This window comes from Pinus tabuliformis, chromosome Q (assembly GCF_031772625.1).
Source record: "Pinus tabuliformis cultivar Carrire ecotype Pingquan chromosome Q, CPIR1, whole genome shotgun sequence".
In the NCBI taxonomy this organism is placed as follows: Eukaryota; Viridiplantae; Streptophyta; class Pinopsida; order Pinales; family Pinaceae; genus Pinus; species Pinus tabuliformis.
Window position 1 is genome coordinate 1,226,613,632 of NC_142296.1, and position 15,958 is coordinate 1,226,629,589.

Genomic DNA, 15,958 nt, shown 5'->3' on the forward strand with positions numbered 1-15,958 from the left:
TTTTTCATCTATTCATTACAATCGAAAACCCAAACCCCGCCTTAAATATATCAATGATACAGGGCTTAGGCTGCTTATTGACCACTATGACAGCAGTCGAAAAAGAGGACGCTATTCCGACAACTAATTGCTTTAAATTTCAGATCGTTAACGTGAAGTTTATTTGAACATTAAAGCGCACTGTACATGGCATGGTGGCCAAAACGTGAAGCTGACACTCACAAATACAAACAAATTAACCATAGCTAAAGCTGTTATAATGATGTATGAAGTTCTCCTTGCTACCGACCTGGTTGAAAAGGAAGAGCCTTAAAAAGATTAGCAGCAGCAGAAATCAAATGGGTGACCGTTATTTTCCCAATACGCTGCCAGATTTTGTTGAAGAATCCGACGCAGAGGAAGAGAAAGATAGAGGCGGTCGTGTATTACAGTTGTTGCGGTTACCTTACGCTTCGGCCGCTGACCAGTTTCTTGAAGCTGCCAACTCTCAGAAAGATGAGGCATGTTCTTCTTCTTCTTCTTTTTGTGTAGTTAATTATTTACTTCACCATATCGACATCCCCAGGATCATTTTTGTCAGAGGGGAGTTAAACAACAGTTAGAACATTTGGGGCTGTCAGGGTTTGACATCGCGACTACCGACTGTGTCTATCCCTTGTCAGGGTTATGGTGTAAAATGCCATTGTTGTATGCTTTTGAAAGCTCCGAGAAACGTGCCTCAACTGCACTACAAAGAGCAGACTTTCTTGGGCTTATGTGCCGAGATTTGAGTCTGGTATCAACCCTTTTGAAACTCATACCATGCGGGCGGTGCAGACCACAGCGAGAATGGAACCCTTGTGGAACCTCTGTCAAATCACTAGTGAAACAATGCCCCAGTGGATGTCATTATCCTCCATCGAGTAACAGTGTTAATCAAGTTGGTAAAATAATTTGGCCTTGTAATTTCATATTTCATTTTTCCAGTAGTTAAGAACCGGCTTTAATGGCTGCCTCAACCCAAGTTGTTCTTTCAACTGCATAAGATAAAGGATTTCTAGCCGATAAAATAAGGTTTTATTGTGTAGTACCCGGGGCAGTTCAATTGACAATGGTTGGACAATGAAGTATTATGTAAGGTATGTGATCCAAGTTCAAATCAGAACCATGGGTTAGGGTACATGTGGTTTCATGGTTCAGTTAGAGGTAATAGTGGTAGTGGTCAGAATCAGCCCTGTTTCAACCAAATACGAACCCAGCTCACTTGTCGATTCCTCTAGTCACAAGCCAGGCCCACTTGTCAATTCCTCTAGTCACAAAAGAAAAGTCTTACCATTGAATTTCTCAAAGACCATAGAAGACACAGACCATGAAGTTTGGAGAAACTGGGTTTTAGGTAGTGCATTTGTAACAGGCTGAATCTTGAGATTAAATTAAAAAAAGTTGGTGCAGAATAAATTAGTGTAGTTTTTGTTTTTTGGGTGGGTGGAGCTGGCGAAGCTCAGGGCTCAAGCTTAACTGTCCTCTTGATATGGAGATTTCCAAAAACCAATGTTGCTTATCAAATTTACAGAATCTCTGAAATAATCTAGCAAAATCAGCCAAAATATTAGCTTGGGCCAAGTACCAGAAAACTGTTAACATCAGCAAAGTCTGCTCCGGGGAGCACCCTAACAGAAAGCATAAACAACAACAAAGTAAATACCGGTGGCCAATGCAGTGGGATTCAGGTTATTATCTCATATATAGTATTATGTAAATGTAATATATTATGGCAGTGTTACTTGGGAGCGGGAGCGACATTTTCAAAAGCTCCCGGTTTGGGAGCGAATCCTGGAGCGATTTTTATATAATATTAATACATATATATATATATATATATATATATATTTTCTATATTTTGATACATATATGTCAACAAAAACATGTAGAATGATGAATTAGATATTAAAAACATAAAAAAAACATACACTGATCATTGATCCATATAACATCAATCATCTAGAGGTTATAATCTTCATCAACCACGCCCACAAGTTAGTAACATACAACATATTGAGTCTCGTGAATCATGATTCATCAATCTTAAAGTTTCAACTTCAAGCTTTCAAAATTGAAAATTCAATATATAACATTTATCATCATTGATCACCAAAGTTGTACTTGTAAGCTAAGTTTAACCATTACAAGAAATAATATCTAACATGAAATGAAATGTTATAAAATGAATTATGAAATGAAATGAAACAACTTTCACGAAGCATCATATTCATAATTCAAAATCATTACCAATGAGTTATAATTGCCAACTTCAAACTTAAATTGTCATATATTGTTTACAAAAAATATCATAATAAATATGAAAGAGTCAAGACTCAACAGTTATGAAAACTAATAGAAACTAGAAAAGACAAGTAAACTGTAAATCTATTATCTACTACTTCATGTGGCCCTTGCCACGAGAAGTGTTTGATGTATGAGCAGGTCGTGGTGGTCTTCTAGGAGTCTCCTCCTGCACAGACCGACGACCAGAACCAGAAGGCACATGCCCTCCACGTGAGGGTGTAGATGGAGGCGGCGACAGCAAAGGAACAAGACTTGGAACTCGAGCACTGCTACTGGATGGTGGAGGTGGCATGGTTATTGCTTCATCTTCCTCTCTCATAAGTTCCGCTTCCAGTTCTTCAAGATGTATAGTGCCATCCTCCAAATTATCATCCTCTGGGTGGTTGTCCCAAATTTTATATGTTGGATCCTCATAAGCCCAATCACAGTAATGACTCAACAACCTCAAGTTGTAGTGCACATAAACCAAGCTTTCTGCTCGGTTTTCATTGAGTCTATTTCTTTTCACATTATGTATGAAGTTGTAGGTGCTCCAACACCTCTCTGCAAAAGAAGTATTTACAACCTGTGAGAGAACTTTTTTGCCAATTTTGGCAAAAGTCCCTGGCCGCCATATGATTCCCACCATGTGAGAGCATCAAATCTGTCTCTATCTTCCATTGCATGAAAGGTACCAAACAAACCAATGCAACTGAAGTATCTACCTAATTCAAGATGCACACTAGCACATTCCTCCCTGTCAGGTATCAACTTTTCTAATGCTTGCAAATATCCTGTAGATACCTCTTCATCTATATGGGGTTTGACCCTAACCCCACCCCCTGGTGCAGGTTGGCCCAACCAAGATGCAGAGTAGTATTTTGGCGTAAGGATATACGCCAAGCAATGTAGTGGAACATTAAGTTTATCCCACCGTATACACACACAATCGTGAATCAGTTTATACAAGTTGGGATCATTGTTATGAACAATATCTTTTATTTGCTCCAACATGGTATCCATCTGCTCATACACCTCGCCAATCACTGGTTTATCTGTATCTGCAAACCGAATCATGTGATAAATGGGCTTGGTGAAATCCAATACTTGCCTCACACATGCCCAAAACATACCATCAAGAGCGACCTTCTCCACCTGTTCAAAACCTTGCCTGTCAGCTACATTTGTAGCCCTTTCCTTTAATACCTGCTAGTGTGGACTTGATACCATGCTAGCCAATGACTCTCTTACCTTCAAAAAGCGCCTGAAGGTGAGGTAATAGCTATCAAATCTAGTCCTCGCAATCTTCAACAACTCCAATCTTGAGTGACTGCGGAAAAGGCCATGGGTATTGCTATGATTTGTAATAAATTTTATCATTTCTTTGCCTCTCTTGTACAAATCACCAATCCATTTGTATTGTTCGTTTTTGTTCTTAACAATATCATGCATCAAAAGGTTCATTGTGTGAACCAAACACTTAGACCAAAATATGTTGGGGTATTTATCCTCAATAATTGCTCCCGCTGCCTTACAATTAGGAGCATTATCAGTGATGACTTGGATGACATTGTATGGCCCAATACACTCAATTGTTTCAAGTAATGGTTCTGCAATGTTGATGCCGGTCTTGAACTTGTCTGAGTAATCATATGCTGAAAGAAAGATGGCACCACTAACAGACACAGCAAGAACATTTATCAATGGCTTGCCTTTTACATTTGTCCATCCATTAGATACAATGGACACCCCATGGTCAGTCCAAGAACTTGTCATTCTATTCAAAGAATGTGATATTTTTGCTTTTTCATGATCAAGTCCAACGGTTCTTGCCTTGTCATACCCAGGGCTCTTGTATCCTTTAGGGGCATCATTTATGGCAGAAACCATTTCGTGCCAATAAGGTGAGCGAAGAACATTGAATGGTATCCCACATGCATAGAGAAACCTGTAAACTTTTGAATCCACATCATTCCTACACCCTTCATCAAGGAAATCTGATATGCTTCTACGCCTTAAACCTAGTGACCCTGTGCCTCCATATCCACTGCCTTGGGAGGATGCTGAAAGAGTTCTTTGTGATTGTGAGCTTGGTTCAAAGAAACCCTTTGATTTTTTAGATTTATATTGGGCTTCCCCCTCTTCCCTTATGTATTTGGTTCTATCTGTTGCCGACACACCTGTACAAGTTTTGATTCCTATTTGTTTATCTCCATCCCATGGCCTTTTCCCGCAGAGGTGCTTTCTGGCACGAGTGTATGAACCTGTGTAATTATTGTTGCAATGGGGGCAATGAAATTTAGTGGTTCCACCCCCTTTTCCTGCTTTAGGGCTATTAACATATTTCCACAATGGGGTTTGGTCTTGTTTAGTTTTTTGAGCTGACTCATGTTCACTCTCCTCCAGCTCCTCCTTATCGGGGTTTTCATCAAATCCACTATGATCCCCTTCTTCATTTTCAACCCTCCTTTTTCTACTCTCTAACACCATAATAACCAAAAAAGGAACCAAGAAAAGAAAATGCCAAGAATATAACCATGATGTTTGAATCTGCAAAAAAATGGAATGGGAATGGGAGAAAAAAATTATTTATTTATTTAGTAATGAACATTAAAAAAAAATTGCTAGAATAGAGCCTACCTCTTTGGCCTCCAATCTCCCTTTGTTCCTTGCTTCTTGCTACTTGATCTCTCCTTACACCTTGCTCCTTGCTCTCACTCTCACTTGCTCTCTCTTGCCCTCACTCTCTCTTGCTCCTCACCCTCTCTTACTGTCACTCTCACTCACTCACAATTTCTAATTTTCTAAAATAATGAAACTGATTGGAGGGAGGGTTTATTTATATTCACTCCCTCTCTCCCTTTCCTCCCTTCCCTCCCTTTTTTCCCCCAACCAACGACCTTTTTTATTTTCCGGCGCGTTTTTTTTGGCATCGCTCATCGGCTGGGAGCGTTTTTATAGCCCGGGAGCGGTCGAGAGCGATCGCTTCCTGATCGCTCCCGGGCTATAAAAAAACACTCTCACAGCGACGAGAGCGATCGCTCCCTAATTCGGTTCGGCAATATGCAAGGAGCGGAATTTTTTTTCAGGAGCATGCTCCTGACCTGCTCCCAAGTCGCTCCCACCCGAAGCGTGGATTGGGAGCGGGATCAAGTGGGGGGCTCCCCTGCAACACTGTATTATGGGTATGTATTTGTAAGATTGCTTCTTTATATTCCAAATAATGTAGTTATATGTATAAATTCCACTTTGGAGAACTCATTTGATGAAGATGATTATTGCATTGAATTCCTTTTTTCGAGAGGACCAAAATCAACCTAAAGATCATTAAATTTGGATAAGCAGAATTGTGTTTTTGAATTTATGCCCACACATGTGCAAATTGTAAGGTCGGCCACATCATCATGTAGGCTCATGAAGCCCAAGAGACATGTCACCTCACCCTCACCGACTTGTATAAATATGAGAGACCTCAAGCCTCATTTGGCATCATCTCATCTCACACATTCTTCTCCCTCCTCATCTGATTGGTTTGTACAGCGATTGGACAGCCGAATTCTCTCACATGTGTGGTAAGGAGGACAAATTGCAGGGCCGAAATTTCAGTCTGTTGCAGGTTTGACCAGCATTGACCAGGGGTGTTTTGACCACATTTGACTACGATTTTCTGCCAGAATTTCGATCTTTGGAGACCTATTGGCACAAAAACCGAGGTATTCGGGGCACATTGACTGAGGCTGACCGCAGGGTTGACGACAGAGTTGACCACAAAATTTTACCAAGTTTGACTGCTGTTTTCTTGATTGTTTTGGGCTGACTTTGAGCACCTTAGAATGCCAAGTTTGATTGGGTACCGCTGAGTTGCATTGAGGACAGTTTGCTACTACTTTGACCAGCGTTGACTTTCTGGTAAGCGTTGTTGATTGCTGCAGGGAAATTTCAGATTTGACAAGGCACTTTGATTATCATTTGGCAAGTCAATTTTTACTTTAGTGTACTCTCTCCCTGCTGAACATTTGATATAATAATAAGAAGAATTGATCAAGGGTTTTCCTCATCTTGGAGTTTTTCCATGGCATTTGCCAAATCTGGTGTTCTCTTGTCTTGGTTTGTCTTTTGCATTTTGTTATTCATTTTATATGAATATCTACCATTATTGTCAATGTGATTTATGGTTAATGTGATTGCTAATAAAAAACTAAATTGGAAATTGTCATTGGGATGCTAAAAGGACACTGAAGTAATTGTGCTAAGCATAGAACATACCATTGTTACCTAAAATTAACAACAATAGCATTTTACAAAAAAATGGTTGACATAAGCAAGAGGCCATAAAGAGGCAATAATATTTGTCCCATATTGATATTCAAATTTTCAGAAACCTCAAAAACCAAAGTAGGGTATTAAGCATACAAAATTCCCTATGTAATTTGTTAATTTTAGGCAATAATGGTATGTTCTATGCTTTAGAGCAATTTTACTTCAATTTCTTTATTAGCCCAGTATCAATATTCAGATTAGCAATCACATCAACATGATAGTAAAATGCAGATAGAACATAAACATAAACAGTAGAAGACAAGCCAAGACAAGAGGACACAAGATGTGGAACCAACCAGGGACAAACCCCAATGTGGGGAAACCCTTGATCAAATCTTCTTTTAGTCTTCAATAGTTTAGCAGAGAGAGATAGTATAATTTACAAATATGATAATTTATGACAGCAACAAAAGAGCTCTAACCAGAAAAGTCAATGCTGGTCAACAAGGCAGATTTGACCCTCAACAAATTGGTCAACTTCAGCCTCCAAACAACAAGATAAAATAGCCCTCAAAACAGTCAAATTCAACCCAGTCAAAGTCTGGTCAAACAACCCACTTGCGGTTAGCCCTAGTTGCAGTCAATGCTAGTCAACAATCAACGTTTAGCCTTGATTTCTATGCCCAGAAATGCGTCTTGCCCAAACATAGATAGCCCTCACAAAACGCAGTCGAAGGAGGTCAACGCATGCTAGTCAACGCTTGGTCAAACTGTCCAGAAATTCGGCGGCCTCCTGAAATTTCGGCCTCACAAAACACAATCGAAGGAGGTCAATGCATGCTAGTCAATGCTTGGTCAAACTGTCCTGAAATTTCGGACGTGTGGAGAGAGAGAGGCCCAAAAATCGTACTCAATCAATGAGGAGAGAGAGAGGGAGAAGTGTGAAGATGAGTGTGTCCAAATGAGGCTAAGTCACCTTCTATTTATATGCAACGTTGAGGATGAATAGACGTGACTATTAGGCTTCTGAGCCTACATAAGTTTGCTGCCCGACCTTGGAAATTTGACCATAATCAAAATAAATTCATAACTTCATTTGTACATGTCAGAATTAGATGATCTTTAGATCAATAGATTCCTCTCGAGAGGAATCCAAGAAAAAAATAACAGCTATCATAAATAAGATGACCCATGTGGAGTTTGGCCCTAATTGCCAATTTTAACACTCCCTCTCAAATAGGGAGAACTCCATCTACTAATCCATCTGCTAATCTGTACTATCTCTGCCATCAATGCATTGCTCTGCTCTGCTATGAAGAAGAAGAAGTGATCGAGAATGTATCATACCATTCTCTACTGACTAGAAGTCAGTCCAAATCAAAGTAGAGTGTGTCATATCACTCTCACTGACCCGAAGTCAGTCCCAATCAAAGGAGAGTGTGTCATATCACTCTTACTGACCTGAAGCAGTTCCAATTGATCCCAGATCAATATCGGTCATCCTAGCATAGGGAGTACGGTAGTACACGATGCGTCCATCGGTAGTACTATGGTCCCTATCCTCATTTCCCTACTCATTGGCCAGATGAGAGGTACTTCCCATGAGTCCCAGACTACATGGGTAGGATGTCTCAGCAGGAGAAGGATGAACCACTCATCCTGCCTACATGTCGCCAAGGGGTATTGCAGGGGAAGGTTGAACCACTCACCCTATACACAACAAACCACTAGGGGAAGGCTGAACCACTCACCCTATGGTTGCTCATCGCTCCAAGAAGTACCCTAAGCCCCCCGGAGCTCCTAGAGCTCAATGTCCATCTCATACAGGACCCTCATAAGAGGGTCTCTCCATGACTCCAAGTCGTTCTTGGAAGGCCAAGAACTTGACCTTCCCCAGGGGCTTTGTCAGAATATCGACGACTTGCTCATCAGTCCCAAAGTGATGGAGCTTTATTACTCCTTGTTGTACCATATCCCAGATAAAGTGGTACTTGATATCTATATGCTTGGAGCGATCATGGAACACGAGATTCTCTGATAATCCGATCCCACTTTGTTGTCGCAGAGGATCACAGTGGTATCCAACACATGTCCAAACAACTCACTGAAGAGCTTCCTCAATGAGACAACTTCACAGGAGGCCATACTAGCAGCTATGTATTCGATCTCGACAGTGCTCAAGGCAACCGATTTCTGCTTCCTGCTCATCCAGGATATCGAAACAGAACCCAAAGAAAAACAACATCTAGAAGTGCTCTTGCGATCCACCACACTGCCAACCTAATCAGCGTTAGAATAACCATGCAGCCTCACATCTCTGATAGTGTATCTTAGTCCATGAGTGATTGTGCCCCGAAGATATCTCAGAAAATTCTTGGCACCAATCCAATGTATATGATGAGGCTCAACCATATATTGGATCAATGTGTTAACTGCAAAACATATGTCCGAATGGGAGTTCACTAATAACATCAATGCTCCTATGAGTTGACGATACTCAGAAGCATTTCCCAATTCAGGTCCAACAACACTACCACATAACTTCTTAAAGTTAAGTTCCATCAGAGTAGTCACAAGCTTGCAGTCCACCATCCCAAATCTTTCCAATATCTTCACAACATATTTTCATTAAGAGAGGAAAATTTCACTTGACTTTTTGCCAGACCTCCAACCCTAGGAAATAGTGCATCGGTCCTAGGTCCTTCATCTCAAATTCAAAAGCCAACTCCCTCTTACATTTGTGAATGAGAGGGTCTGCACCTGTTAGAAAGAGGTCGTCCACATAAAGTACCAGAATGAGAGGTTTATCATTTTCAACCTTAAAGTAAAGGTTCGGATCGACTTCACTTCTAGTGAATCCCAACTTCATCAGATAGCTATTGATCCTCTCATACCAAGCCCGAGGTGCTTGCTTCAATCCATAGAGAGCTTTCTTCAACCTGCATACATGAGATTCCCGATCATGAACCTCAAACCCCTCGGGTTGTTCCACATAGACTTCCTCTTTGATTGAACCATGCAAGAAAGCGGTCTTGACATCCATCTGATGTAGGTTCCATCCTTGCGAGGCAACAAGGGCTATGATTGAGTGGATGGTGGTGTATCGGGCAACAAGTGCAAATATCTCATCGTAATCTACACCTTCCTTTTGAGAGAAGCCTCGAGCAACAAAGCGAGCCTTGAACTTTTCTGCACTTCCATTAGCTCCATGCTTGATTTTGTAGAGCCACTTAGAGGTGACAACCAATTTGTTCTAGGGCCTAGGGACCACATCCCAAACATCATTCTTCATAATTGACTCGTATTCTTCATTCATAGCATCCTTCCATACTTGATGCTTCACGACTTCTTCAAATGATGAAGGCTCATTTTGAATGATAGTGCTCATGGCGGTCAAATATCCTTGATACTTGTTCGGCTTCTTGCTTTCACGGAAAGTCCCCCTTGGTGCAATGTGTCTCTCGACATCTTCGAGAGTTTGCCTAAGCCATGAGGGTGTCCTTTTGGAGGAGGGCTCATGAGGAGGAGGATCAATATGATCCATAGGTTCATCAACATCAAACATCGATTCGTCTTCTTTTGCACCCTGATTTCTGGTGTCAGCTTCTTTGTCCTTCCTTAGGATAGGAAGGTTGTTGATCTTCCTGAGGGCCATATCTTTGTCGAAGGTGACATCATGACTTATCTCAACTTCCTTTTGACCAACCACATAAATTCTATATCCCTTAGAATTTTCACTATAGCCCACAAAGATTCCTTTCTTCTCAGATGCACCCAATTTGCTTCTTTTCTCTTTCGACACATGAAAATATACAGGACTTCCAAAAATTCTAAAATGAGAGACATCAGGGTTCTTACTATTGAACATTTCTTCGGGAGCCTTGGATTCCAATGCTTGATGAGGGCATCGGTTTTGAACATACATGACGGTATTTGCAGCTTCAGCCCATAGGAACTTCAGAAGGTTTTGATCATGAAGCATGGTACGAACTGCTTCTACAATAGAGCGATTCTTCCTTTCAGCCTCACCATTCCGCTCAAGAGTGTATGGCATTGTAGTCTCCCTCTTAATGCCAACTTCTTTGCAATAATCTTGGAATTCCTTGGATTCATACTCTGTCTCATTATCAGTCCTGAATATCTTGATTTTCTTCTCGAATGGGCTTTCGATCAAGGCGTTGAAATGTCAGAACCAGGTGAACACTTCATCCTTCTTCTTCAAGAAGCAGATTGAGGTCTTGCGAGAATAATCATCCGTAAAGGTGAGATAATATAAGTATCCTCCCAAAGAGTTTACGGGCATCATACAAGATATGTCAGAGTGGATCAATTGCAATATATCTGTGGTCTTGCTATTACTTGAGGGGAATGGTCCCCTTGTAAGTTTTCCTACAGCACATCCCGAACATACACCTTCATGCTCTACTTTGAACTCAGGCATACCTGTCACCATTTATTTCACATCGGGTAGGGCTTTATAATGAAGATGGGCAAACCTCCAGTGCCATAGTTCAGATTGTAGAGATGTGTTGCAAGACATGGTTCCTAATGGACTTCCTTCAACTTGATACAAAGTGTCAACCCTGAACCTAAGAGTAAAAGCATCTTTAAAATTTCTTTTCCAAACACGTACCTTTCCATCGATGAATGCCCCCTTGAATCCTTTGTCATCCATGGCGGAAATGGGCACCAGGTTCTTCTTGAGATCAGGCACATATAGTACTTCTTGCAAATGAATAGTGTTACCTTGATTCAATTGAAGGGTAACATTCCCTACTCCCTTCACAGGATAGGTGGCATCGTCTCCAAGTATGATCTCCAAGTTTGTCTCCTTTTCTATCAGATTAGAGAGGGCTTCCTTGTATCCGGTGAAGTGCCTTGAGGCACCACTATCAATCAACCAATTTCCCAAAGTGTCCGAAGGAGAGGCAGTGGAGAGGACCGATATAGGATAGTACTCTTTTTGCTTATTGTTAACAACATTTGATTCTTTGTATGTGGAGTTCCTTGATTTCTTGGAGGGTCGACCATTTCCTTGATGTCCTGCATTCCTTTTTCCTTTGCCATTGGACCTGCCATTCCTTTGATCGTTGTTGTTGAAGTTGCCTCTGGAATGATTGTGATCATCATCATGCGATGTGTCCCTTCTATTTGGACACTCCCTTGCGTAGTGGCCAAACTTATTGCAAACAAAGCACCTACCCTTCCTTCCTCCCTTAGATCCAGGCTTTCCATGTTAATGACCTTTAGAACTTGCATTATTTCTCCTCTTGGCATGAGCGGAGAATGCAGTGGGGTTGCTTCTATTAGAAGGCATTTCTTGCTCCACCATTCTTGTTTCTTCTTGAATGCATCTCGACATCAATTCTTCAAACCCTAGAATTCGATCATTGTTGAGGACGATGGTTCTAAATACATACCACTCAGGTGAGAGTCCTCCAAGGGTGGTGAGAGTAAGTTCTCTGTCAGGAATGACTTCTCCAATCGAGAGTAGATCATTCTTGATCTCAGTAATCCTCAAGAAATAGGATTGAATATCCTCGTCCTTTCCCTTCTTAATATCCTTCAACTTATTCTTGAGAAATAGAATTTGATTAGCATTACTAACCTTGAACATGCCGACCAACCTGTTGTAGATCTCCTTGGAGGTCTTCAATTCGACGATGTAGGCCACCAGATGCTTGTCAATGGAATCCCTGATAATCTTCTTTGCTTTGACTTTAGCCCTATTGTACTTGGTCTTCGCAGCAGTTGGTGCATTTGAAGGAGGTTGAGAGATTTTACCCTGCACATAGTCCATCACTTCTTTTTCTTCCAAGGTCAAATCAAGAGACATCTTCCATCCATGATAGTCAGATTTATCATGGAGCTTGTCTTCATCCTGGAAGTAGGATGACGAACCCATTGAACCTTTTGTCCTTGTCCAACTGTCTTTGGTGATTGCTCTTTCACTCTTGCTTGGGCTTTGTCTTCACCTGAACTCTGATACCATGTTAATTTTAAGCAACAATGGCATGTTCTATGCTTTAAAGCAATTTTACTTCAATTCATTTACTAGCCCAGTATCAATATTCAGATTAGCAATCACATCAACATGATAGTAAAATGCAGATAGAACATAAACATAAACAGTAGAAGACAAGCCAAGACAAGAGGACACAAGATGTGGCAATAGCCAGGGACAAACCCCAATTTGGGGAAACCCTTGATCAAATCTTCTTTTAGTCTTCAATAGTTCAGCAGAGAGAGATAGTGCAATTTACAAATCTGATAATTTATAACAGCAGCAAAAGAGCCCTAATCAGAAAAGTCAATGCTGGTCAATAGGGCAGATTTGACCCTCAGCAAATCGGTCAACTTCAGTCAACTTCGGCCTCCAAACAACAAGATAAAATAGTCCTCAAAATAGTCAATTCAGCCCAGTCAAAGTCTGGTCAAACAGCTCACCTGCTGTCAGCCCTAGCTGCAGCATAGTTTTAAAATTCGGCCGTTTCGAAACCGAAACGGCCGAGTTGATCCATTTTGTTGCCCTCAGGAGTGACTCGGTAGAAGAAACGGCTCGTTTGGCCGAGTCAGCCATGACTCGGCCAACTCGGCCGTTTCCATACCGACTCGACCGAGTCACAAACAGCGGCCTGTAACCCCAGTAAAACAGCGATTTAACAATTTTTTAATGATTTTTTAAGGTGTTTGCTGATTGGTTTGGACTCCAATGTGTTTTATGAATTAGTTAAATGTTATTTGGGGTCCATTCCCCCTCCCAAACCCTATTTAACACACTCAAATGCTCTCTACTATTGATATGCTATTCAAATTTCATGGTAATGTTAAATTCTTGAAGTAAAAGTGACATTCTCCTTAATCTTCATTTTCATCCTTTTACTTAAATTTTTAACATTACCATGAAATGACTCAGGATGTTTGAGAGTGGTTTCGGCCTCATTGGATTTCATATGGAGAAAGTAGAATTTTAGATTTCATTCAAAATCCAGCAGACTTATCAGTTTTTCAGGATTTCAGGATTGCAATGTTTCCATTGAATGTTGTCATGTATTAGGGTATGGAACTCGTATTTAATCAAGAGCACCAATCCCTCTATATACCTTGATGTTAGTGACATTGGTTGTCGAACTCCTCTGGGATTTGCTCCCAAACCAGGAGCTTCTGAAAATGTCGCTCCCGCTCCCATTTTCGCTCTCGCTCCCCACTTTCGCTCCTGCTCCCAAGTAACACCGAGCCATATGATGTTGGCAACTCTAGCATTAGCCAGTAGTACTGGTCACAGACTTTTGTTGTAGAGGCCATTTATAGCCTCCTTGGTTATGTGTTTTTGTTTTGATCTCTTTGTCATCATCGTTATGTATTGGACAATGCACTGGGTGCCATTTTGATATAATGGATATATTCATGAGCCTACTTTGATCATATGTTGTGTTCTATCTATATTCTAATGCTGTGTGTTTGGAAACATGAATGAAAATCTTTAAAATTATGTGTTTTATAAAAAATAAATATTTAATGTATTTTTTACAACGACCGAGTCATTGAAATTGAGCCGGCCGAGTCGATACCGAGTCGGAGTCGGAGTCGGAGTTGACCCTTGGCCGAGTCGGAGTTGGAGTCGGAGTTTTAAAACTATGAGCTGCAGTCAATGCTGGTCAACAGTTAACGCTTAGCCTCGATTTATGTGCCTAGAAATGCGGCTTGCCCAAACAGAGATAGCCCTCACAAAAATGTAGTCAAAGGTGGTCAATACATGCTGGTCAACGCTTGGTCAAACTGTCCAGAAATTTGGTCCTCTGTTTTACAAACCGGCCGTTTCGAAACCGAAACGGCCGAGTCGAACCGAGTTGATTGCTGGAGGAGTGACCCGGCCAAGTAACTGGTCCGGTTGACCGAGTCACACATGACTCGGTCAACCCGGCCGGATCCAATTTGACTCGGTCATAAACTGCTCTGTCATAAACCTTGCCTCCTGTTTTATAAACTGCTCTGTCATACCCATACTCGTGAGTCGTGACTGCAATTACAGTGTCGTTTGATAATTTATCTTCCAAAATTTGGTGTGTTTTGGAAAGGCACTGTATTATGAGGATTCGAATTTGATGTGAACCATTGTCCTACATTGATCATCATCTTTTGCAGCTTTACCTGCCTTGTGTTCGATCTTAGTAAGTTAGAAACAAAACTTTGCAATTAATTTAACTATTTGGCATGATGTGAAGTTGATGTGTGTTGCAAAGCTTGATGATCTATATATAGCATGAACTCCTTAGCCATCAAGTATTGCCTTTGATGACATAGATATTGTATAATTGTATATAATTCTTGATTGGAAATTCTCTATTTAATTTTTTCTTGATTAAACTTTTCATGGTGGTATGCACTGGAATGTCCTTCTTGGCTAACTAGTGCCCCAAGAACCAAACTTGATCATCAGATTCAACCTTGAAAAGTTTGTTACCATCTGTAATGGCTAAAACTGTAGCTTCCATTAGTCATCTTTTAAGAGATTGGAAATCCTCTTCAGCTACCTTGGATCTTAAAACCTATTGTCTGCTGTCATCAAAATATTCATAGGTGCTACAATCTTACTAAATGTTCGGATGAACTTTTGATAAAGTTCACAAGTCTATGAAATTGCCATATTTGTGTTGCATTATCTGGACTCTGGAGTTGGCCACTCCCAAAATAGTGTTCACATTTCCTCGGTCCATTTCAATATATTTTTTGAAATTATGTGGCCAAGATATACCATTTTTCATTGTGAAACATGCCCCCCTTCAAATTCACAAGTATTGCTGCTCTTAAACAAATCTCGAGTTTTCAGTATAAACTTTGCTCTTTCAGACAGATATTCCGAGGTCATTTTAACTTTTAAGGTTATGAGTCCTGGCTTACTTCATCAACAGTCCTTCATTCTAAGATAGGGGGCAGTAAAGGTTTATGTTTCATCATTGTTGTAGCACTCTGGAAGGTGCTTCATTGCAATATCTGAACTTTAATGTACAAATTGAACAGAAGCAAAGAGCCTACTTTGATCATATGTTGTCTTCCATGTATATTATAATGTTGTGTGTTTGGAAACTTGAATGAAAATCTTTAAAATTATGTTTAAAATATTTAAAATTATGTTTTTTTATAAAAAAAATAAATATTTAATGTATTTTTTACAATGACCGAGTCATTGAAATCGAGCCGGCCGAGTCATTACCGAGTCGGAGTCGGAGTCGGAGTCGATCCTCGGCTGAGTCGGAGTCGGAGTCCGAGTTGTAAAACATTGATTTGGTCTCCTGACATTTCGGCCTCCTGAAATTTCGGACATGTGGAGAGAGAGAGGCCCAGAAATCGGTACCCAATCAATGAAGAGAGAGAGAGAGAGAGAAGTGTGTAG

At 40.6% G+C, this 15,958-nt stretch overlaps 1 protein-coding gene across 1 annotated transcript in view; it reads left to right on the plus strand.

Moving 5' to 3' along the window:
- Positions 1–247: 247 nt before the first annotated feature.
- LOC149224218 (lanC-like protein GCR2) overlaps positions 248–15,958 on the plus strand; it is a 153,922-nt gene continuing 138,211 nt past the window's right edge. Inside the window, exon 1 of the mRNA XM_089386037.1 lies at positions 248–500. Coding sequence (XP_089242163.1) covers positions 267–500 — 234 coding nt within the window. The 5' untranslated portion in view covers positions 248–266. The remainder of the gene's footprint in view (positions 501–15,958) is intronic.